General features: G+C 39.8%; 1 protein-coding gene across 1 annotated transcript in view; it reads left to right on the forward strand.

The window, feature by feature from the left end:
• LOC138677283 (complement C3-like) overlaps positions 1-25,651 on the forward strand; it is a 124,681-nt gene that overhangs the window by 67,148 nt on the left and 31,882 nt on the right. Inside the window, exons 22-34 of the mRNA XM_069767314.1 lie at positions 559-619; positions 787-873; positions 2,349-2,552; positions 9,828-9,903; positions 10,466-10,625; positions 11,369-11,470; positions 14,294-14,444; positions 14,659-14,822; positions 18,753-18,911; positions 19,019-19,078; positions 20,201-20,291; positions 22,904-22,955; positions 25,229-25,316. Coding sequence (XP_069623415.1) covers positions 559-619; positions 787-873; positions 2,349-2,552; positions 9,828-9,903; positions 10,466-10,625; positions 11,369-11,470; positions 14,294-14,444; positions 14,659-14,822; positions 18,753-18,911; positions 19,019-19,078; positions 20,201-20,291; positions 22,904-22,955; positions 25,229-25,316 — 1,455 coding nt within the window. The remainder of the gene's footprint in view (positions 1-558; positions 620-786; positions 874-2,348; positions 2,553-9,827; positions 9,904-10,465; positions 10,626-11,368; positions 11,471-14,293; positions 14,445-14,658; positions 14,823-18,752; positions 18,912-19,018; positions 19,079-20,200; positions 20,292-22,903; positions 22,956-25,228; positions 25,317-25,651) is intronic.

A 25,651-nucleotide genomic window follows, 5' to 3' on the forward strand; every position in this document is an offset into this window, starting at 1 on the left:
TTTCTGCTGTTATCCTTCTAGAGCCATCCTTATAGAGACAGACCAAGGTCGAGACAGACCTGCAGCTCTGAATTTATAACTGGCTAAGTGCAAATGAAATAGGCCAGGTGTGATCAGGAGGGAGGAGCAGCAGGGAGAATGATCATAGACACAGGAGGGGAATTAATTAGAAGTCAGAAGAGAAAATACAAAAGGAAATAGTCAGAATCAAATGGAAAAGTAAAGCCAACTGTGTGTTAGCATCAAAGAATTATGGTGGGAAAACATGCAGGAAGGAACGTTAATTCCACGTGCTCATGGCCTCATAACCTACAAATTGTAAAGTTGTATTTTAGAGAATTAACTGACTGTGGGCATCATACGTTGTAGTTTGGTGCCACCTCTATGTACAAGTGTGAAGACTTCTGTATTGGGAAGGATAACTCAGGTGCCATTTATTGTCCTTGGAAGAGACTTTAAGTCAAGTGCAATAATAATTAGTTATAAACACCTCATGTTTTGGTTCTTAATATGCAAGCGATTATTCAGTTTCCATTTACTTTCTTGTTATACCTATAGCCAGAAGGAAGACGTCTGACCCAGGCCCTAAAATCAGTTGTTTTGGAGCCACAAGGAAAAGGTTTGTATATTGTATTAGGTGATGTTATTATTTCATACGCATAAATATTGGTCACTTTTTTCAATGGAATACATGTTTCTGATGTCCATATCGTATTTTTTTATGATTTATTGTTAAAGGTTAAAACAGCTTTGAACCTCTTCTAATTGCTAATTTTTTTTATGAAGGTGGAGTACAGGAAGAACGGATCACAACCGTAGATCCCGTAAATATTGTTCCCAACACAAATGTTGAGACAATTGTTACCATTCTTGGTGAGTGCTGACCATGACCAACTGTCCTACTTATTATATATAATAGGCAGAGATGAGTGGAGGATAAAGTGTGAGTCGAGTTTCCTGAAAATCGTGATTTCACATGAATTTGAAAATTTTGAGATTCAATTTGCGGTTTGTAAAAGTAAAAACATGCTGAGTAATCAGAGAATACCTGGTACAGGTGTGGTGAGTACCTGGACTATCACTGATCAGCGGTTTTCAGTGGAGCACAGATTGTTCGGCAGAGTTGTTTTACATCTCCAGAGTCTCTTCTGTAGAATGGAAGCTCTTACCGACAGCAAGGTCCTCTTTCTCTCTCTCCTGTAGAGTGGGATCTCTTATTCTGAGCGAGGTTCTCTGTCTCTCCCTCACATGATTTTCTTTTAGCAATTACAAGCTTTCCAATACTGAAAAAAGTGCAACATTTTTCAATAGAAATTTGTTTTTTGGGGAAAATTTGGTAAAATTGGTGATTTCGAATTTCAAAAGATCTACATATCTCTACTATTTGTTATATAGAGTGAATAAAAATATTTGTGACACATTGGTCAAGTCTGAGATGGTTTAGTGAATCCTGCACGATGACCCTGGAGGTCCCTTCCAACTCTAACATTCTATACTTCTATGCTCCTATGTATGCCCGGAGGAAAAACTGAGCATCGATGAACAATAAATCAACTTTATTCAAAAGCTACACATAACATATAATAACATTTCAAATATATTCAGGTAATATGAACAAAGATGACTGTGAATGATAAGCTGAAAACATAACCCCATACCCTTATTCCCTCTCCCTATGATATAAACCCAGATGGGTGTATATCCTACCCCTGCCCACCCTCCCCCAATAGACTAAGGGAGGGAAAAGAGAGGAGAGTAACACACTGAACACGAATAAGACTCACAATGAAGTCACACGTGTGTCCACCCGAATAAACATGGACCCCCATGTGCCATGTAAAACAGTATCTAGGGAACCCATAGAGCACCAAAAATCATAAGGCTGACATGGGGATAATACCAAAATTATACCGGTCTAGGGGCAAATGGAGAAGGTTTCAGTGTCACTAACCTCACCGGTAAGCACCGATGTGCACACAGGTGCCATAGCTGCTGGCAGTACAACACACAAGTAAAAAGATCATAAATCGCCAGCGAAATAACAGGGGCTTACCATATACTAGGGCAGGGTGGAGGGGCAGTGCAACATTTTTCAATAGAAATTTGTTTTTTGGGGAAAATTTGGTAAAATTGGTGATTTCGAATTTCAAAAGATCTACATATCTCTACTATTTGTTATATAGAGTGAATAAAAATATTTGTGACACATTGGTCAAGTCTGAGATGGTTTAGTGAATCCTGCACGATGACCCTGGAGGTCCCTTCCAACTCTAACATTCTATACTTCTATGCTCCTATGGCTATGCTTCTTGTTTGATCTCATTGCCTTACATGTCTATAATATCCAGGAAACCCAATTAGTGAAATGGTGGAGCAATCCATTGATGGTATCAATCTGAACCACCTGATCAGTGCCCCTCATGGATGTGGAGAGCAGAACATGATGACTATGACATGTCCCCTGATAGCCACACAGTTCTTGGATTTAAGCAACCAATGGGAAAGAGTAGGACTACAGCGCAGGGAACAGGCCATCCAGTTTATCAAAAATGGTAAGATACTCTCCTATTTTTTAAAGTTCTTTAATAGAATATAGGATCAAGTCTATTATGAGGTGAAAGTAAACATTTTTATGAATCAAAAATTCAGAAGGTCGTCACAGAGCTACCTTACATAGTAACATAGTAACATAGTTAGTAAGGCCGAAAAAAGACATTTGTCCATCCAGTTCAGCCTATATTCCATCATAATAAATATCCAGATCTACGTCCTTCTACAGAACCTAATAATTGTATGATACAATATTGTTCTGCTCCAGGAAGACATCCATGCCTCTCTTGAACCCCTCGACTGAGTTCGCCATCACCACCTCCTCAGGCAAGCAATTCCAGATTCTCACTGCCCTAACAGTAAAGAATCCTCTTCTATGTTGGTGGAAAAACCTTCTCTCCTCCAGACGCAAAGAATGCCCCCTTGTGCCCGTCACCTTCCTTGGTATAAACAGATCCTCAGCAAGATATTTGTATTGTCCCCTTATATACTTATACATGGTTATTAGATCGCCCCTCAGTCGTCTTTTTTCTAGACTAAATAATCCTAATTTCGCTAATCTATCTGGGTATTGTAGTTCTCCCATCCCCTTTATTAATTTTGTTGCCCTCCTTTGTACTCTCTCTAGTTCCATTATATCCTTCCTGAGCACTGGTGCCCAAAACTGGACACAGTACTCCATGTGCGGTCTAACTAGGGATTTGTACAGAGGCAGTATAATGCTCTCATCATGTGTATCCAGACCTCTTTTAATGCACCCCATGATCCTGTTTGCCTTGGCAGCTGCTGCCTGGCACTGGCTGCTCCAGGTAAGTTTATCATTAACTAGGATCCCCAAGTCCTTCTCCCTGTCAGATTTACCCAGTGGTTTCCCGTTCAGTGTGTAATGGTGATATTGATTCCCTCTTCCCATGTGTATAACCTTACATTTATCATTGTTAAACCTCATCTGCCACCTTTCAGCCCAAGTTTCCAACTTATCCAGATCCATCTGTAGCAGAATACTATCTTCTCTTGTATTAACTGCTTTACATAGTTTTGTATCATCTGCAAATATCGATATTTTACTGTTTAAACCTTCTACCAGATCATTAATGAATATGTTGAAGAGAACAGGTCCCAATACTGACCCTTCATGTCAATTATAAACCAATGAGAGCTGTCTAGAGACAGTGTTATTCTATCTTATATCTCTTGTATCAATGTATGTATGTAGGCCGATATGGGCTCATGCTCTCATTAATTAGGGTTGAGCTACTTTTCTTTTTATAGGATCGGGTCGGGTTTCACGAAACCCGACTTTTTCAAAAGTCGGGTCGAGTGAAATCGGCCGATCCTATAGAAAAGTCGGGGTCGGGGTCGGCCAAAACACGAAACCCAATGCAGTGCATTGGGTTTCTAATGGTTCCCAGGGTCTGAAGGAGAGGAAACTCTCCTTCAGGCCCTGGGATCCATATTTAAGTGTAAAATAAAGAATCAAAATAAAAAATATTGATATACTTACCCTCGTACGCGCCCTGGTTCTCACCAGCAGCCTTCCTTCCTAAGAATGAGCGCCTGAAGGACCTTCAATGATGTTGCGGCTTGTTATTGGTCGCGTGCGCGGTCACATGGGCGTCACGTGACCAATCACAAGCCGCGACGTCATCTAAGGTCCTTCAGGCGCTGATTCTTAGGAAGGAAGGCTGCGGGTTAGAACCAGGGCGCGTCCGAGGGGGAGTATATACCTATTAGGAATATACTCCCCCTCGGACGCGCCCTCGGACGCTTCCTTCCTAAGAATTAGCGCCTGAAGGACCTTAGATGACGTCGCGGCTTGTGATTGGTCGCGTGACCTCCCATGTGACCGCTCACGCGACCAATCACAAGCCGCGAGTCCGCGACGTCATCGAAGGTCCTTCAGGTGCTCATTCTTAGGAAGGAAGGCTGCCGGTGAGAACCAGGGAGCGTCCGAGGGTGAGTATATCAATATTTTTTTATTTTTATTCTTTATTTTACACTTAAATATGAATTCCGATACCGATTCCCGATATCTCAAACATATCGGAACTCGGTATCGGAATTCCGATTCCAGATCAGAAGATCGCCGACCTCATGGCCGACCCCACACAGGGGTCGGGTTTCATGAAACCCGACTTTGCCAAAAGTCGGCGACTTCTGAATCTGGCCGACCCGTTTCGCTCAACCCTATCGATAATATTGACGTGGCTCTTATGAGAAATTGTTTTAAGCTCCTCTGCTAACTACAACAACCTGAAAATTGAAATCCTGGAGCTGTTATTTTATTGACATGTTTGTTATTTTAGTTTAATCTTTGATAATTTGTTATGGATGTATTACTAAAAATGGTATGTTTTTTGTATGCACCTCTTACTTAAAGAGTAACTGTCATTATAATTTTTATTACATAAATCAATAATACTGTACACATGAAAATGAACAACTTTATAATATATAGTAGTGAAATAAGTAATGAACACGTCATCAATCTTCCAAACAAATATATTTCTAAAGGTGCTATTGACATGACGTTCTCACCAGATGTGGGTAACAGCCCATCCAATCTACACAGGCAAAGAAATCAAACCATAGATGTACATAAGTTAACTTATGTGTAACAAAGCGAAATGACACAGGGAAATGTATTGAAAACTAAAGAATGAAAGATGCAAAAAGCCATGGAAAGTCTTGACACCTGTTGAAATCTATTAGTAATTAAAAAGCAATCCTGCCACTTAGTGAAAAATAATACCCGTTTGTTCAACTGATGGCCTATAGAAAGATGTCTCATTACCAAGGTGCCACAAAGGAAACATCTCATGATAGATAAAACCACTGAGCTGTCTCAAGACTTTTGCAACCTTATTGTTGCAAAAGATAGTGATGGCATTGATTACAGATGAATTTATAAACTACTGAAAGTTCCAGTGAGCACTGCTGAGACCATAATCCAGAAGTGGAGAGAACATAATTTCACCATAAACCGACCAATACTAGGTGATCCGTGTAAAGGTACCTTCACACATAACGATATCGTTAACGATATTACATAGTAACATAGTAACATAGTTAGTAAGGCCGAAAAAAGACATTTGTCCATCCAGTTCAGCCTATATTCCATCATAATAAATCCCCAGATCTACGTCCTTCTACAGAACCTAATAATTGTATGATACAATATTGTTCTGCTCCAGGAAGACATCCAGGCCTCTCTTGAACCCCTCGACTGAGTTCGCCATCACCACCTCCTCAGGCAAGCAATTCCAGATTCTCACTGCCCTAACAGTAAAGAATCCTCTTCTATGTTGGTGGAAAAACCTTCTCTCCTCCAGACGCAAAGAATGCCCCCTTGTGCCCGTCACCTTCCTTGGTATAAACAGATCCTCAGCGAGATATTTGTATTGTCCCCTTATATACTTATACATGGTTATTAGATCGCCCCTCAGTCGTCTTTTTTCTAGACTAAATAATCCTAATTTCGCTAATCTATCTGGGTATTGTAGTTCTCCCATCCCCTTTATTAATTTTGTTGCCCTCCTTTGTACTCTCTCTAGTTCCATTATATCCTTCATGAGCACCGGTGCCCAAAACTGGACACAGTACTCCATGTGCGGTCTAACTAGGGATTTGTACAGAGGCAGTATAATGCTCTCATCATGTGTATCCAGACCTCTTTTAATGCACCCCATGATCCTGTTTGCCTTGGCAGCTGCTGCCTGGCACTGGCTGCTCCAGGTAAGTTTATCATTAACTAGGATCCCCAAGTCCTTCTCCCTGTCAGATTTACCCAGTGGTTTCCCATTCAGTGTGTAATGGTGATATTGATTCCTTCTTCCCATGTGTATAACCTTACATTTATCATTGTTAAACCTCATCTGCCACCTTTCAGCCCAAGTTTCCAACTTATCCAGATCCATCTGTAGCAGAATACGATCTTCTCTTGTATTAACTGCTTTACATAGTTTTGTATCATCTGCAAATATCGATATTTTACTGTGTAAACCTTCTACCAGATCATTAATGAATATGCTGAAGAGAACAGGTCCCAATACCGACCCCTGCGGTACCCCACTGGTCACAGCGACCCAGTTAGAGACTATACCATTTATAACCACCCTCTGCTTTCTATCACTAAGCCAGTTACTAACCCATTTACACACATTTTCCCCCAGACCAAGCATTCTCATTTTGTGTACCAACCTCTTGTGCGGCACGGTATCAAACGCTTTGGAAAAATCGAGATATACCACCTCCAATGACTCCCTGTGGTCCAGCCTATAGCTTACCTCTTCATAAAAACTGATTAGATTGGTTTGACAGGAGCGATTTCTCATAAACCCATGCTGATATGGAGTTAAACAGTTATTCTCATTGAGATAATCCAGAATAACATCCCTCAGAAACCCTTCAAATATTTTACCAACAATAGAGGTTAGACTTACTGGCCTATAATTTCCAGGTTCACTTTTAGAGCCCTTTTTGAATATTGGCACCACATTTGCTATGCGCCAGTCCTGCGGAACAGATCCTGTCGCTATAGAGTCCCTAAAAATAAGAAATAATGGTTTATCTATTACATTACTTAGTTCTCTTAGTACTCGATAGATATCGTTGCTATTTGTGACGTAGCAACGATATCGTTAAGGAAATCGTTCTGTGTGACAGCGACCAACGATCAGGCCCCTGCTGGGAGATCGTTGGTCGCTGAACAAAGTCCAGAACTTTATTTCGTCGCTGGATCTCCCGTGGACATCGCTGGATCAGCGTGTGTGACACCGATCCAGCGATGTCTTCACTGGTAACCAGGGTAAACATCGGGTAACTAAGCGCAGGGCCGCGCTTAGTAACCCGATGTTTACCCTGGTTACCAGCGTAAAAGTAAAAAAAAACAAACACTACATACTTATCTACCGCTGTCTGTCCCCGGCGCTCAGCTTCTCTGCACTCCTCCTGTACTGGCTGTGAGCGTCGGTCAGCCGGAAAGCAGAGCGGTGACGTCACCGCTCTGCTTTCCGGCCGCTGTGCTCACAGTCAGAGCAGAGAAGCAGAGCGCCGGGGACAGACAGCGGTAGGTAAGTATGTAGTGTTTGTTTTTTTTAACTTTTAGGATGGTAACCAGGGTAAACATCGGGTTACTAAGCGCGGCCCTGCGCTTAGTAACCCGATGTTTACCCTGGTTACCCGGGGACTTCGGGATCGTTGGTCGCTGGAGAGCTGTCTGTGTGACAGCTCTCCAGCGACCAAACAGCGACGCTGCAGCGATCCGGATCGTTGTCGGTATCGCTGCAGCGTCGCTTAATGTGAAGGGGCCTTAAGACTTCAGGCTGAAAAGTGAAAACATTTATCCAAGAGCCAAGGACCAACTGTGGAGAGCTACAGAAAGACCTATAATCAGCAGGTACAATTGTTTCAAAGAAAACAGTAGGTAATGCACTCAACCTCCATGGTCAGTATGCAAGCTCACCACGCAACCTCCATGGCCTGTATGCACGCTCACCATGCCACTTCTATGACCTGTATGCACGCTCACCATGCAAGACTCCCTTGCTGAACAAAACACATGTTCCAGTGTGTAAAAGCTCACCGACACAAAAAGAGGACTTAGAAATCCTCCAAAAAATTGAAAAAAGTCACAGAGAAAAAAGCAGAGATGTTTACCTGCTGAAGCCTCCAACAAAATGCACTAGCAGGGCGCAGCGGACCCGATTAATGATGGCAAACACACAAGTGCAAAAAATCCAGTCCAGTGTTGGCTGTTTGGTATTAGTGCACAAAAGGATAAGAGATAATAGTCTGTATGTGGCATTATTCACACAGGCAATGCAGAGCATCTGGCATACAGCCTATTACTATCGCACATACAGGCGGGCCACTCAGTGATACTAAATGCAGGCTGTGTGAACAGGGGCCAACAGTTTACAGAGCCATCTTGGTCCGACTGCGCCCTGCAAGATAAAGTGCAATAAACCCCACATATCAATGTATATAAGGTATTAGTTTATATTGGGGCCTGTGCACGTGTGTGTTTGCCATCATTAATCGGGCCCGCTGCACCCTGCCAGCGCATTTTGTTGGAGGCTTCAGCAGGTAAACCTCTCTGCTTTTTTCTCCATGTTCCAGTGTGTTTAAAGTTTTCTCAACAACATTTAGACAAGCCTGTGAGATATTGGGAGAATATAGTCTGGTTAGAAGAGACCAAAATTGAACTCTTTGGATGTCATAATACACACCTTGTTTAGAGGATAAAAGGCAATGAACATCACCCCCAAAACACCATACCAACAGTGAAGTTTGGCGATGGGAGCATCATGGTGTGCGGCTGTTTTTACGGGATTTGGCACTGGCAAACGTGATATAATTGAAAGAAGAATGAATGGACAAATTTACTGAGACATTCTTTATAAAAATCTGCTGCCATCTCCCAGGATGAAGATGATGAAACGAGAGTGGACAATGCCAGGACTGATCATTTTAAAAATTCTCAATTTACAGCTGCTCCCCGCTATATAAAATCTTATGAGCAGCACCTGTCATCTCCTATCTCAGGAATGTAAAAATCTGTCTTCACTGAAAACTGATTTTATCCGTAAATTGAGAATTTTGAAAATGAAAGATCAGTCCTGGTGGATAAAGAAACAGATTTCTCTGGTAAAGTATATTTCAAAGTTGCTCATTTTCATGTGTACTATTGATTTATGAAATAAAAATTAAAAGGATTAATTACAATACAATGAAATTATAATACAATCCAAATTCTAAATCCAGTGCCAGATTACAGAAAGATTTTAACACATTGTGATTTTCAGCATAAAATGAAAATACGATTGAACAATAAAAGGTTCATTTACATATTTGTACATTTTAAAATTTTAAATTATACTCACCCATATTGGGCAGAGGCCACTTTTAAAGGGTTATTTTCTGATTATAGCTTCCCTTTTAGAGCTCAGATTCCTAATACAGTGCCTACAGACTGCTCCAGATCTATTTTTTATATAATATATATTATGGCCATATGTAGGTGCTTTCAGAACAAATTTTTCTTGTGTAGACATCATACAGTTACCCAGCAAGAACATACAAATTGATAGTAAAGAACCACGGAGAGACTACCAACCTTGTCTGACCATTTCGTAATCATATAAACATTGATGGGTGTTAAACATTATTTATAACCTACATGTTCAGATCCATGAGAGTACCTGGACACTGGTGCACTATTTTTCGTCTACACAGCTTTGTGTTTGCTTTCAACATTATGTGGCCTTCTTTGACAGGTATAATTCAGCAATTGGCATTCGCAAAACCAGATGCTTCTTATGGAGCCTGGATCAACACACCTTCCAGCACATGGTATGGTAAAATTATTATAAGCTTTTGCCAGTATTATTTTAACCTTGTAATTTAGTGTGCCATCTGTTACAGGGGTTGTTCACTACTTGGACAACCCTTTCCCATTCTTCATGTTTGGCCCCGTTAAAATAAAAACACCTATACCCAATTCCCATTCCATTGGTGTCAGCACTTGCGTTCCAGATGCTCATGTGTGGTTGTTATGACACGTAAGCCCTATTCCTAATCAGAGCTGTTGTCACTGTCCCCACCTTCGGACAAATCGAAGATCAAGATGAAGTCATAGAGCAGCTACAACACTGGCTTCCTGTTGAAGTTCAATATGTCCAAAGGCGGGGAAAGTGATACCGGCACTGGCTGGGTCCAGGGCTCACATGTCATAACAATGCTGCAAGAGCCCCGGGAACGTGAGTGCCAACATCCCTGGAATGGTGACAGCATCGGAGGCGAGTATAGGTGTTTTTATGTTAACGGGACCAAAGATGAAGAATGAGAAGAGGATGTCCAAGTAGTGGTTCTCATTATTATTATTTTCTGTTTGTCATTATGATATTTCCTTTAGGCTCACTGCTTATGTCGTCAAAATGTTTTCCTTGGCTTCAAGTCTGGTTGATGTTGAGAAAAATTTGATTTGTGACTCAGTGAAGTGGCTCATTTTAAATAAACAAAATCCAGATGGGGAATTTAGAGAGGACGCACATGTCTATCATCAGGAGATGGTGGTATGTATGAAAATCTCACAATATTGCATTGTTATTATATTGGAACTTTTTTCTCAAGACTTACAATCCAGTGATATTCTTAATCCGGAAGGATAACCCCGTAGGAGGACTCAACATTCTATTTTGTGGCCATAATAAAAGCACGACTACGTTCACATGGAATTAATTTGAAACATCAAAAACGCTAAGGGTTTGTTAGATATTCAGCTGAAGAAACCCATAGCTGGAGAACAGATTTTATCAGTGGATTGGTTAATAAATGAGAGTATGGATTATCCTAATTTGTCTTTGATTTAGGTAGTTCGTGGTATTCAATCGTAGAATCATCAACAACAATTACAAGTGTGTTGATTCTAAAATCTGCTGTTCATTTTACTTTCCCCACCCTAATATTGCAAAGTCTATGCCTAGGTCTTAACTGAATCCACAGTGTGTGAACACAGAGGAAAGGAGGGAGATGAAGCTGCAGATTTTCTGTATTTTAGTGTTTTATGGGAACGGGAGGTACAACTGGAATAACAGACTGGCTAAGTGAATTTTCTGACATCACACAGCTCATTGATTCTGTGAGGAGACAATTTGTACATTTTTAAAACTTTAGGGAATGAAGGTACATGATACATTGGAGATACACAATTTTTGCCTGCAGGTAGTTGATAATAAATCCATATCTTTGTAAGAAACAATTGTTAATGTTTTTGAAACAATATTTTTGTGACGGTATTCTGTTTTCTTATACATAGGGTGGAATAAAAAAAGGTGCTACTGAGCTGGATTCTAGTCTCACATCCTTTGTCCTTGTTGCCCTACTGGAAAGTTCACATTCCTGCAATGATCGAGTTGGCGTAAGTTTTTTCATTTTTCTCCCATCAGAAAGTCACCTCTTCCACACTTTTTCAAAGTCATACCTTGTTCAATAAGTTATCAACCCAGGTATACTCTGTCAGTGTTATAGAGCTAAGCTTTTCTGTGCAAGTTGAGATATGTTTGACCATGCAAAAGTCATAGTAGAGGTATGATGAAAGCACTGGAAGTGACAGGATAGCAAGTGCAGTACATTGCGACTCTACAAAGAAAGTGAGGGATTTGCAGCTTCATTTCATGATTAACTTCTTTAAAGGAAAAAAACAAATAGTTCCATGAAAGGATGATTGCTGTACATGGTGATGTTGCACCCTCCAATTACCAAGTAAAGTTTTGGGCACAGCAGTTTAAATATGGTACATTATCAATTGGAGATGACCCCTGTTCTGGACTGTCACGGTTCACACCGTGCTGCCACCAATATATCATGAATCCCTGCAATATGTCAGGGATCCTGGTGAAGATGCTTTTATCGTCCCCACTAATCACACCAATTTGTCACAAACTGGGGTTTTTTGGTTGCCCCTGGTACCTTCTGAAGGGGATTTATTTATATCCCACTTCCCAGTTCTGGTTTTGAACTTGCAGCTCTCTGGCACACCCCCTTCCCCTCAGGTCAGACTAGGTACTGCAACTAGGGTAGTTAGTTGCCAGAAAGGCTGCCTGCTTTGTAATGGCTATTAGGCACGCTGCAGCGAGGGCGATGTAACTACTCCCACGCAGGCGGGAACAATAATTATCAATGCCGCCATCGCAACAATGCTTCCCAAAAGCACAGGACAAAGTCGTTGCCACCAGCTCCGATTTCCTAAGGATTAACGGGTCCAGAGCCAACCCAAATCGGTAGCGTAATTCACTTCAGAGGACGTGACATTTCGTATAGAGCAGGAAGAGACAATCTAGTAAATTGTATATTTTACTCCAAAAAAGGTAGGCAGTGTTTACAAAGTATTAAAAAGATATTATAAAGAAGACAAAATCCTGTGTACATTACAATTACAAACAAAAGATGGATTAAAATTGAAGAAGCACTTGCATAGCGTTCAGATCATTTTATATTATCATGGCTGCCCATAGGCTTAGGAGTATAAACATATCTAGATGCCATCTAGAGGCAAACTGGGTGAGTGCTGCATTTCTTTTTCTATTTTCTATGGACTATCTTTTTGACTATTACATGCGAAGCACCAGTTCCCAGTGGCAAAAAGCAACCGATTTTCTAGTCCTGAAGGATCATATGTTGTATGCCTTGAAATGCACTATAGCTCCTAGTGCCATTCAATTCTTTTTTCTGATAACCTTTGGACATGTAGATGCATAGCACATCTGTATCAGCAGCAAGACCCCGGACACAAAGACACTCCCAGAATGCTGGTCTGACTGAGTTAATCTAGCCCAAAACCCAGACACTCCCCCTGTGGTGACATCACTTAGAGGCTTACACCTCCCCTTTTCTTATTATATGAAAACTATTTTTTATGCCTAGCTCGCAGTAGGAATTTCGTATATGAAATACACAATGATCAGAATGTGACCCACATCATGAGGATTCTTTTAAGTGTAAACCTGAACTGCTTCCTGAGAAAGCCGCACTTTGCACTCGTTGCGTTTAGCTGCTAGCGCTTTCAGTGAGTGATAAATCTACTGATGGACATCTGGAATATATAATTCTTATCTCTCTAGCCCATATCGGTGCTGCTATATATAACTTTAATAGAACAAATAACCTCAGGGCTTTCACACCAGTTTTGGCTGGTATTAGATGGGAGGAGGGAATGAGTAGTTTGCAGCTAAGCCATAAAACTCCAGTGATTCTAGTGAGGGTTTTGAATTCCACACATACAAGCAGCAGACAGAGAGAGAGAAGGGGTGGTGAGAATAGCCCGCAGCATGTTTCTTGTAAAGTTAGGTAGATACTCAAACATGGCTTATTCACATTATTGTGACATGGACAAGCTGTCGAATCTTCAGAGGAAATGGGCAGTAATTGGAGCCGATTGTGGAAAATTGTCAGGTCAAAGTCAGTGGTATAGCTCATAAAATAGGCTTCTCAATTGGCCCAGTTTCCAGCATCATTCATAATGTTTGGATGATTTCAAAGGTAAATTGCCAAAAATGTTGGTGCCTAAAACGGCAGCAGATTTTAGAGAATTTAGACATTCTTAGAGAAAATCAAAAAGATTTCAATTCTCAAATTATTACGAGTGATGAAACATAGGTCTACCACCATGATCCTGAGACTAAACAAGAGTCCATGCAAATGAAGCACAAAGGGTCACCAACTCCTAAGAAATGTTGTGTCCAGCAGTCAACTGTAAAAATCATGGTAACAGTTTTTATGGGGTACAGAACGCATTTTATTACTAGAGTTCATGACACAAAACAACAATTACTGTAAACATCTTTGTTTCAGGAACAAAAGCATTACATAAAAGGAAAATGGGCATATGTAAAAGTTTGGGCAACCTGCATGGTTGGTACCTAGTAGCACCCCCTTTTGCAGGTATCACAGCAGATTATATATCAATATTATTGAGAGGGAATGTACATGACAAAGTATAGGTTCAATCTGTATTATAATGCTTGATTTATTACTTACCGCCCACAATAACCTTTAAAATCGTAATAACCATGGATTTGTATTATTTGTATCACCTGTCCTAACCACATAGTATGCCGTTATATGAGAGCACGCCCATGAGCAACATGCAGCATCTACAACAAATACAATTTTTTCTTTTACTATATATTATATACATAAATTGCATATTCATACATTTATCAACTTCACTTATTATATACAGAATCTACCTGGAAGCATCGACAAAGCCATACAATACTTGAATGAGCATTATCAATCTCTGAAGAAACCCTACTCTGTAGCCATTACTTCCTATGCGCTTGCTAAGGCTGACAAGCTCAAGGACATCAATATACTAATGTCTGCATCTACAGGTAAAGTATCAGTAATTGTGCACCAATCATTTTTATAAGCTTTCAATTTCATAAAAAACATATTTTTAAAAAATTCTATAGCCAATGTAATCTCAAATTTTTTCTAATGGACTTTTTTTTTATATATTTAATTGTATTTTTAGTGGCTTATATAACCAATGTGAGTAATGGTATGGTATTTTAACAGTTATTTTGTTTTGTTATTTTCTCCCAGCTAATACTCACTGGGATGAACCAGGGTCACGCTTCTTATCCCTTGAGGCTACCTCCTATGCACTTCTCACACTTTTAAAGTTGAAAGAATTTGAGAAAGCTAGACCATTGGTGAAATGGATAACAGAACAAAGATACTATGGAGAAATTTGGGGGTCAACCCAGGTATGTGATTCACTTGTTGTGAAAATAACTTAACTTTAGGCTCAAAGTTACCTGTCATAGGAACTGGGAGGAGAGAAAAACCTCTTGGGGAGAGGCAAGAACCTACTGTCGACCTTAGGCTTTGAATACCATAATGGTTTTACTAAAAGAATTGATGAGGAAGGAAGTCATGAGCCATGATTCTGACAGATAGTTTAGACTTGTCTACCTTGCACCCACCAAAAAAAAAAATATTATCAGAATGCATATCTTTGTTTTATGTGGCCACAATATGAATTATAGAATAATAAAATGTTTGAGCTGTAAGGGAAATCCTGGGTCATCAGGTATAACCCCCAGCTCAATGCAGGATTCACCGTTCCTCATATGACATAGTTTGCAATCCGCTCACCATCCTGGTAGCTATTCTTTGAAATTGCTCCAGTTTTTCTATGTCTTTTTTAAAATGTGGGGCCAATAACTGGACACAGTATTCCAGATGAGGCGTGACCAAGGAGGAGTAGAGGGGGATAATTACTTCACGTGAACTAGACTCTATACATCTCTTTATATATCCCAGAGCTGTGTTTGTTGACTCATGTGCAGTCTGTGATCTATTAGTATACCCCAGTCATTTACACACTTGCTGTTGCTTAGTTCTATTCCTCCCATTCTATAGATGTCATTTTCATTTTTCTTTCCCAGATGTAGAATCTTGCAATTCTCCCTGTTAAATACCATTCTATTAGTCACTGCCCATTGTTCAAGCTTATCTAGATCCTTCTGAATCCTTTCTCTATTTTCTATAGTGTTAGCTATCCCTCCTAGCTTTGCATCTTCTGCAAATATGATTAGTTTACCTTCAGTTCCCCTGTCTAGATCTTTTTAAAAATGTTGAGCAACATTGAGGCCAGGACCGAGCCTTGTAGTACCCCACTTGAAACACTTTTCCAATTGGATGTGCAACTACTCTTGGAATTTATGACCACTCTTTGAGAGACCATAGCTTTGGCAATCCAAAACGTGATCATTTTTTTCAATAAGGATGTTATGAGATACTTTATCACATGCTTTGCTGAAGTCTAGATATACTATATCTACCGCATTTCCCTGATCCACCAAGTCAGTGATTCCATCATAGAAGGAAATTAGATTAGTCTGGCTTGACTCATTTGCTACAAACCCATGCTAACGCTGGTTAATTACTGTATTCTTATCCAAGTACTTACATACATGCTGTTTTAGAGAGAGGTCCTTGCCCATAAGAGCTAATAATTTGCAGAAGATATTCCTACCCAAAATAAATGACAATCTAAAGAAGAAGGGTATTGCCAAAAATTTGACAACATACAGGAAAGAAGTTTGCTTAAGATGAGCGAATCTGCTGAAATTAGATTTCACCTATTCTCTCTAAAATGGCAGATCATTTGATTAATATTGAAGTCATTTGATGAAAATTGAATGCTTCTTGTTCTGCTCTGGTTACTCTGCAGAGCACAAGCATAATTATTATATGCTGCAAAAAAATAATAATAAAAAATGTAATACTCTCTTGCCATTGCTGCCTGTCTTTGCTCTTCCAAATACCCTGGGGTGCATCATTCACTTTTCATCCTTCTTTACGCAGCGTTAGGATTACTGAGGTTGACTAGGTACACTTCTAGGCATTGCAACATGCCTTGATGTCACACATGACATCACGATGTCCACCAAAACATCACACATGACGGCACAGCGTATGCAACAACATCTGTGGTCTATCCAGTGCTGGAAGCCTTGGTACTGAGTGAAGAAAATCTGAGGGTGTTGGACATTAGGGGATGTTGGAAAGATGATATTGGAGTGCATGGATCACCAGATGGTGGGTGTTAGGACATGTGAGAAACAGGGGCCTCGGGTTTATACAGGTACTGTAAAGATAATAAGTTCGTATAAACCATTCACCGGGCCATTAATTGAGCAAACATGGACTTAAAGAAGACAGTAATTGTGGAGCTGTGATATATGTGACCAGATTAGGCTGTAATAGCCAAACCATGGGAATGTAAAATTATGTAGGTGCAAATGTGTTCATCTTTCTCTTTTTTAAATTTTGGTTAAACAGCCTCTGTCCTTTCAAAACATGTTTGTATCAATCAATAGTACAAGCAAGAAATGCAAACTTTATAATATATATTGCTAGAGAAATGTTCTTATTTCTCTAATTATGAGCAATTTCCATTTCTCCTCCCTGTCTCCTGAACTCATCACCCATTCAGAAAAAAACAGCTTGTACCTATTTTGGTCAAACCAAGATTTACTGCCAGCAGAGTGAGTGGTGGTAGGTGATATGAAGAGGATGATACACAGGCAGGGGAGCACACACATATCTTGCAGCAGCTTTCTTGACAAAGATCTAGTTTCTCTCAGAGAGGGATTCACATCTACACTGCCCAGTACTGCTGTAAAATCTCTTCCATGCAGCTGCTTCTTCTGTCTGGATGCTACTACAGAGAGAAATAAGAGCCCAAATCCCTTTGTTTCCTTGCACTGTTACAGAGCAGCTTGTCTCCAATTACCAGTTCAGAGACAATTGAAAACTAGAGAAAGAGTCTAAAGTAGCGAAAACTTGCAAAAACTGCAGGACACAATAAAGATCAGAAATCGTTTTCTTTCTCATGTACACACACAGGACAGCCTATTCTGAAAAGTTACCTGAAATGACATGTACTGTACACTTTAAGGTTTTATATGTCTTAACAGATTCTTTTACATAACATCACAACTAATTGGTGGTCATGGGCAGGACATAAACACATCTCTTGACAGAATATCACAAAATCATGTTTCAATTTATTATTTTATTACTTCATTTTAGTACTTGTCAAACCCTAAGGCACACATCTTTGGATAATTTGAGCCAAGAGTAAAAGTAAGGAAAGACATATATGTAAATTGTCATAATACTCTTAAAACTGATTACAATGTCTACCAGTCAAAGTCTAATTTTTAAGGGCAGTGAGTTGTCCTGCTCCTGGAACTCAATGCTCAGGTGCATCACATGAGTAATAAAGTAGAAGTGATGGGATGCACTACAGGCAGTCCTTGAGTTACACACTTGATAGGTTTTGTAGGTTTGTTTGTAACCCGAATTTATCATAGAATAGAATGCTACAGTTGGAAGGGAACCCCAGGGTCATCGTGTCCAGCCCCCTGCTCAATGCAGGATTTACTAAACCATCTCAGACAGATATCTGTCCAGTGTCTGTTTGAAGACTTCCATTGTAGGAGAACTCATCACCTCTCATGGCAACATGTTCCAAGGGTTATATGTAAGTTGGAATAGGGCCAGGAAAAAAACAAACAAAAAACCCTAATACTCGTCTCATTGCTGAACTCTCCAGATGCTTCACCGCTTGCTGCCTCTTGTCCGGTCCTCTCCTTTCAACTATTTCATGCTGCATCTTTGGCCTCTTTGTCACTCAAGGACTACCAGCTGCGTTCAGATCTCAAGGGTCACGGCATGTTGTAAGATCAGAAGGTCTTGATATCAAAACATGTGCCGTGATCTTATAATCGTATATGGCAAAAAGGCCAGAGATGTGGCCCATGATGGTGAAAAGAAGTGGACCAGCTGGTGAGTAGCAGGGTGGCCAGAGAAGTGAGTGATTAGGTTAGTATTAGTCTTTTTTACATCTTACATTTGTAACTATAAGTCATATATAAGTCAGGTGTTCATAAGTCGGGAACTACCTGCATTAACTATGACTGTCATAGGTCATTAACCAAGCAATGAACAGGAGTAGGACTGTAGATTGATTTATTTTTTATGGGCTTCCTAGTATCGTCTGACAATCTACAAGCATTATAAAATAAAAACTACTTCTGATTAATTAAACTTCTTTCGATATGTTGGATTTTAGGGGTGGTGTATTGACCATGTCTACATTTTTCTCTAACCCTTGCATTTAGTCTACTATGCTCCAGTACGAAGCTCTTGCTCAGTATCAGACAGATGTGCCAAGTTTTAAAGATTTGGACATGGATGTCTCTTTCAAGCTCCCCGGGAGATCCCAAAGTACAACTATTCGTCTTAATCTTAATAATGCCATGTTGGCCCGATCAGAACAGGTAAGAAACCAAAGCTACGGTAGGGTCGGTAGTAACTGAAGGCCTACTGGTGTTGAGTAAAAGAAAAACATAACTGCACTCTAATGACTTAATCTTTTACCTTGCAGACAAGTCAACTTGGAGACTTTGTGGTCAGTGCAAAAGGGAAGGGTCAAGGCACTTTGAGGGTAAGGAAAAAATAATGACTCAATACTAAATGTAAAATAGCAAGAAGGAAAGTCAGAGGATTAGTAGACTTGTTATTGCTATGCGAATGATAAACACATGGAAACAACATCTCAATAAGTGAGTGTATATCTGCATGTGACGATCATACGCAATACTAAATAAATCTAGATGTTTGGTAATTTGGTTTCCTTTTTTTCCAATTTGCATATCATTAACATGTCAATCCATCCTGTGATTTCTATTCTTCCAAGACTACTCCTTCTAGATGCTGCAATTTCAATGTTAATAAGTGTATTATGCCGATGTTACAAGAAGTTATACTTTTTAGATAACCCATTGTCATGTATTATAGAGAGGTCACACAGTCAGGGCCCCAATTTACTAGTTTACTCCCTTCTTTTACCTTACATTGGAATCTAGGCTAAATCTACACTATGTGTCCACATTGTCATATGTATACACTCAGTCAACTCAGGACGTATATGTCTAACAGTGTGCACAGTCAGGATGGATGCCGAGGCATCAGTGCACCATAGTCAACCACCATAAAGAAACATATACCCCATGGTTCACATTTCTATTTATTGGCCCTTTGTATACAAAAGCATAGTCTGCTTTGCTTTCCAGTATAGTTAGACAACTATGATGTTCGCCATTGACTATGAAGTAGAGTGACAGTGCACTTTAAATTAAGGGCCTCCATACACATGGGATAGCGGGCGGTCAAGAGCCTATTTGGCTCATTAGCTACGTCTTGACATCTACAAGGGGAGAATGGAGAAAGCAACGGTCACAGAACTGTAGCAGCGGCTCATCTCCAGAGTACCTAATAAGTCAGGCATTAAAATTCAAGCTTCCTGACCATTATCTCCCCCAACATTGTCGATGAAGAGCCTGGAGACCCCTTATATTAGAATGTCATTTGATTCTACCAATAGTGGTGAGATCACCCAACCGTTAGAGGTCTTATCACTGATTCCCGACAGGACATTTAGATAGCCTACAGGAACTAATGAAAAGCGACTCTACACAACATCATGATTAATATTACTATAATTTACATACCTTTTTATATTCTTTTGATTATAATTAATTTTCATAATATTCCATATGACTTCTAGGTATTATCAGTATATCATGCTCTTGAGACAGAGAAAGAGAAGAAATGCAACAATTTTGATCTATCAGTGACAATTAAGGAAGAACCTGACGGTAAGATTACTGTTATCATATTATTCGTATTATTCTCCTCTTAAATAGGTCCTGTCAGTTGCTCAAACATTGAGTTACATACCTTGAAACAAAGCCCTGATCTCCATTGATACTGACTATCTTTTCCTTTTTGTGCTGCGTGAGTCCATGCAGAGTTATTTATATTTGTTGATTTTGGAACGTAGTATGTGAAATCTCTTCTTGCAATCCAACATGGCATTTCTTCAGAGCCTTCTCTGGCGGTATGTGCTCCCACTCTTCCCTCCCTGAGGCAGCCAAATGCTGCTTGGCAGCTTTTCTAACAGGTTGTTAGTCTCAAACACTGAAGAGCTATGACCAGCAGCATCTGGGAGGAAGAAGTGAAAGAATACCCCCCTATACCCCCCCACACAAGCCTGAGAAAAGGTTCTGAAGATATACCCAGGGCTGCAAACAGAGATTTCTCGCATAGCACTCCAAAAGCAACAATTATAAATATATCTCTGCAATGGCGCAACACAGTTCAAAAAAGAAAAATAGTGTCAAAATCAGGGAGTTCTGGGATTTTTAAAACATATTAATCTTAACTTTTTACAGCAAGTTACAGTTACAAACAATTTGCCAAACCATGCAGATTTTTCTGGGAAATTTGATTCTGAGCAAAGTTATATTCCGCGAATTGAATTTTCTCAATTATGTCGTCACAATAAAAGAAAGATGTAAAGAAGAAAAAAACTCATACTTACCTCAACACTCACCTCTCCGGAAGCCTACACTGCTCTCTGCCCAATATCCATTCGATCCATCATGCCTCCACCTCTCTGCATCTCTGACCCAGTGTTGAATTTGGACAAGGGCTTCTAGCTGTGAGCAGGTCCTGGAATTCACCAATCCTAGCCCAGAGTGAACACCGAGTTGGAGATATGGTACGGTGGAGGACTGGACAAGGAACAGGGGGAAAAGGAGTGGCTAAAGAGGTAAGTAACTGGCAAAAGTTTAAAAGGAAAAAGAAAAAAACATACTGACCTCACCTCTCACCTCTTCAGCCACCTTTGCTGCTCCTTGGCCACTGTCCAGTTTTCTGAGTGTCTGTTGTGTTGCATCTCCAGATCTTAACTCTGGACTGAGGTTTTCAGCCTTAAACAAGACCTGGAAGTTCCAGCAAGTGGTTGTGATTTAAACCAGGACTTCTGGCAGAGAGAAGGCCCTGGAGCATATATAGTGAACTTCAGGGCCTGCTAACAGCTGGAAGCCCCTGCCTGCACTGAAATGCAGAGTGATCTAGGCGGGAAGGACCGGGAAATGGGCAGGGAGCAGACGGGGCAGTTGGAGAGATGAAGATGTGAGGCGACTATGTTTTTTTTTAACTTTTTGCCGGCCCTCTACTGTTCAGCAAAATGACAGATGCTGCCAATTTGCTGAATTCGCACACAGTAAATTTCCGAAAATCCGTATTTTCCAGAATGCAGATTTGTTTTTAAAAATTTGAGCAGAATTAAATTCCACGCACGCACATACATTCTCTCATCTCTAGATTTGACAATTACAAGCTATGTTGCAAAGATGGAGAAGACATAATTAATGGTACTGATACTAGTACTTTTTTGAGGGATAAGTTGCAATTTTGAATGACCCCATTCATTTAGACATAGAAGGTACTGAAAAACAGGAAAAAAAAAACGCAGTAAGTTGGATGAAATGGTGAAAATAATGCAATTCTGCAACAGTTTTTTTGTGTGTATTGTTTTAATCATGTTCATTATGTTTTAAGAATGACCTGAGAATTTAATTGCACTGATCAGTGTGACTTTGGCGATACCAGACATGTAAAATCTGAATTTTGCAAAAAAAAATAAAAAAAAAAATCTATATTTTTCACCCTACTCTGAGGCTAGTAACAGTTTTATTTTTCTATGGATGGAGCTAATGAGGGCTTATTTTTTTATGATGTGAAGACGTTTTTATTAATACCACTGTAGGGTACATACTTTTGGTCACTGTTCATAGCAGTTTTTCTTAGGTAAGTTAGGTGCGCCGAAAAAAATGCATTTCTGGAGCTTCTATTTTTTTTTTCCTTACAGTGTTTGTTACGTGGGTTTATTGGTTTTTAAATTTTGTATACGATGACTGTTATTAGATGCTGATAGCGATACTAAATATGTTTATTTATAAAACGGGGTATTTCAATTTTTATATTTTTAATTATTTTAGATTTTTTAAATCTTTAGCAAGCCCGTTTGTCATGATAACCCATTGATACTCCTCAAAAATGTCATTGTGTGATTTTAGCTTGCTACTATCTACCGCATTGTCTACATTTTTGGACCTTTGCCAAGGATGTTGATTAATGTACTATTGTGGGAGGGGTTAAATCACATTTTTCTCTTAATTCTAATTATTTATCTAGTTGCATTTTCAATATCAAAGTACAAAATCTTTAAATCTTTACATTGATCAATAGGACCTAAAATTGTCTTTCACTATCTGCTATTTCCAGTAGCAAAATGGAAATTGGGAGCAAAAGACGTGTATTTTTTTAAACTAAACTGACCGCTATTATGTATGATATAAATAATTATCAATATTTAGTGAAATAATGTGAAATGTAATTTATGCTACAATTTTCCGCACAGTTAAGAGACCCGAAGGGGCCAAATCAACAGTTTCCATGGAAATTTGTACCAGGTAAGTAACATAATTTGTTAATATTGCTAACGTGAACTTGGGAAAAATACAGAAACATAAAGTCTAATTCTGGTCTATAAACTCATCATTCCACCATAATAAGCAAGGATCCAGCTTATGATCTTTTCCTTTTTGGCAGATGGTTCAGTGATGGTGGAGTATATGAATATGTCGAACCTGGGCTTTTTTTTACAGCTCTTTGAGAAAGTGGAGACCAAATTGTTAGGGGTCAAGTTCCCACCTCTGCACAGGGGGAATCTCGGGCCATCTCTGCTGCGGTCTCCCATTCTTCTCCAGCCGCAGTGGAGCCTGCTCAGCAGAGACGTCGGTCCCAGTGTCTTGCTCAGTCTCACTCTGTGCAAAGGGTTATTGCTGCTTTTCCAGCTTCTGCCATTGAAGCCAGTGCTGGGCAGTGGCGAGCAGATGCTTTTGGGACTAAGTCCTGCTTTTCCCCTTCTGAGCATGCCCGGGGTAAGATCTCTCATTGGAGATTGAGGGTCACATGCTTAGATACTGCAGCAAAACTCATTGGTTCTCCAGGAAGGTCCTGAAGTTGCTCATCAAATCTAAGTGCTGTGCTTTGCGCCAGTGTGGTTACATGTATATGTGTTCAGGGACCCGGCTGAAAGAAGCCCCTAGAATACCGGCACCTCCGGTGAGGAGATTGTGTGTATGGATTCAGGGCCCCAGCTGAAATAAGCCCCTAGAATACCGCCTCCTCCGGTGAGGAGATTGTTTGATTGCCTCTTTGATTGTGTAGCCACAAATTGCTATCTGCTCAGCAGTTGCTGTGTACTCCTGTGAGTTAAACAGGACACAGTGCTTTCTTTAGGCAACTCTGTGAAGTAACAGAGTTTGCTTCTACCACCATATAGGGCCACCATTTGCCAGCAGCAGGTTCTCTCCTGCATGGTGGACCCCGAGCTGCGAACGCACCAAATAACATCTCTCTATTTACTCTGTGCGTTCCGCCAGCTCTCACACCAAATGTTATCAGCTGCCCTCATTCATTTTTGCGATGCACTTTTACGTTACAAATTACTTTCTAATAAATAAGTGCAATTTTAAATATTGAGAATTCATTGAGAATTCAATTAGTTTGAATTGATCTACCGAATCCAATTTTTATGGTTTTGTTGCTGGATTCATAAGGCGTTAGATAAAAAAAATCATACTCACATAGCTCCTCATCAGTCCTTGTTTCCACAAGCCTTGGTTCTTCTCTGGCCTCCTAAGACCGCTTCACTCCAGTGTCTGTCTCCTCTTCATTCCTTGAGGGTATTTCTGGCTCTGGCTGGAGTATGATGCATGTTCTGTCCTCATAACATAGTGATGTGCTCTTGACTGGTTTGGTGGCGCACACTCTGACACCATTGCATCTGAATGTGCTTCGAGATCTATCTGGTGCCAAATGTGTCAGTGAAGAGGTGACTAATGTGGCTGGAGTCAGTATGGTTGGTTCCTTAGATTGGGGAACCTTAGAGCGTAGTAGCATGTATGCTAAGCCAATTTCTTCATATTGTTTCTGAAGACCAATTACAAAATGCAGACTGAAACTTACAATTTGTGGTGACACTGTGAGAAGCATCTGGTGCCGGAATCACTCACATATTGCAATCGACTGTTTTTCTTTTACTTCTGGGCCCCTTTGTTCCAAAGTTTTCCCTGGAAATATAGAAGAACATTTTTGGCATGTTTTAACCAGCTGGGTGTATATCACAGAACTTCTCTGTTGTTGCAGCCATGTTTCATTGGCCAAAATCAGAGGAGAAGACATAAACACAAATAGAGTAGAGCTGTTGTAGAAGCCCAGTTGGATGGAGAGAAGGTTTCTAAGGAGTCTAACTTTGGAAGCTAAGGGCAAAGACAAATTGGAAAAACTGTTCCAGAATCCGAGGAACAGCAGCAATTAAAGGAAGTACTCAGATTAATTTTAAAAAATCAAGTGAAAGGTGCGTGATGGCATGTTATCTGCAATTCACCGCAAAAAGAGGCTTTCAAAATAATATTGTTTTCAAGGTTCTTTTTTGCTATAGTCTAAAAAGAACACAACATTGTAATAAGGTAAATTATAAGAATGATCTTCTATGGGAAAAAAAACATTAGCATTCTGACAAATATACGTTTAATTATATTGTTTCCTCAATTAAAAAATATTCAACTCGCTGGATTAGGGGAGTGGATTTTTATCTTTATGAGGAGAGTACATTTTTGCTTATGCGTTGTTCTGATATCTATAAACTAAACATTGAGTCTGTTCTTTACTTTTGCAGATTCCTTAAGAACCAAGATGCCACCATGACCATCCTTGAGATTTCCATGATGACTGGCTATGCGCCAGATACAAATGAGCTTAATAAGGTGAGTTCCAATTGAGGTTGAAATAAAAATCAAAAGTTCAATTAATCAATAATTGCTCCAATTTGATCTTAATAGTAACTCATGCAACAAAAAGACATACGGTATGTGTCTAATTATAATAAAAAGTAGCTAAGAAATTTCAGGGAGCTCCAATAATGTTTGTACCCTTACAACAATGCAAATGAACCAGACAAACATGCCGACTGTTAATTATAAAATATACCAAATAATAACTGTTTAAAAGATGCTCTTATTGTTGCTGCTACATAAAGTTTGCATAATGTACACAAAAGATATAATAGAAATTAAGCCCTGGAAACAATTATGGATGCAGC

Source organism: Ranitomeya imitator, chromosome 4, assembly GCF_032444005.1.
Source record: "Ranitomeya imitator isolate aRanImi1 chromosome 4, aRanImi1.pri, whole genome shotgun sequence".
Taxonomy (NCBI): domain Eukaryota; kingdom Metazoa; phylum Chordata; class Amphibia; order Anura; family Dendrobatidae; genus Ranitomeya; species Ranitomeya imitator.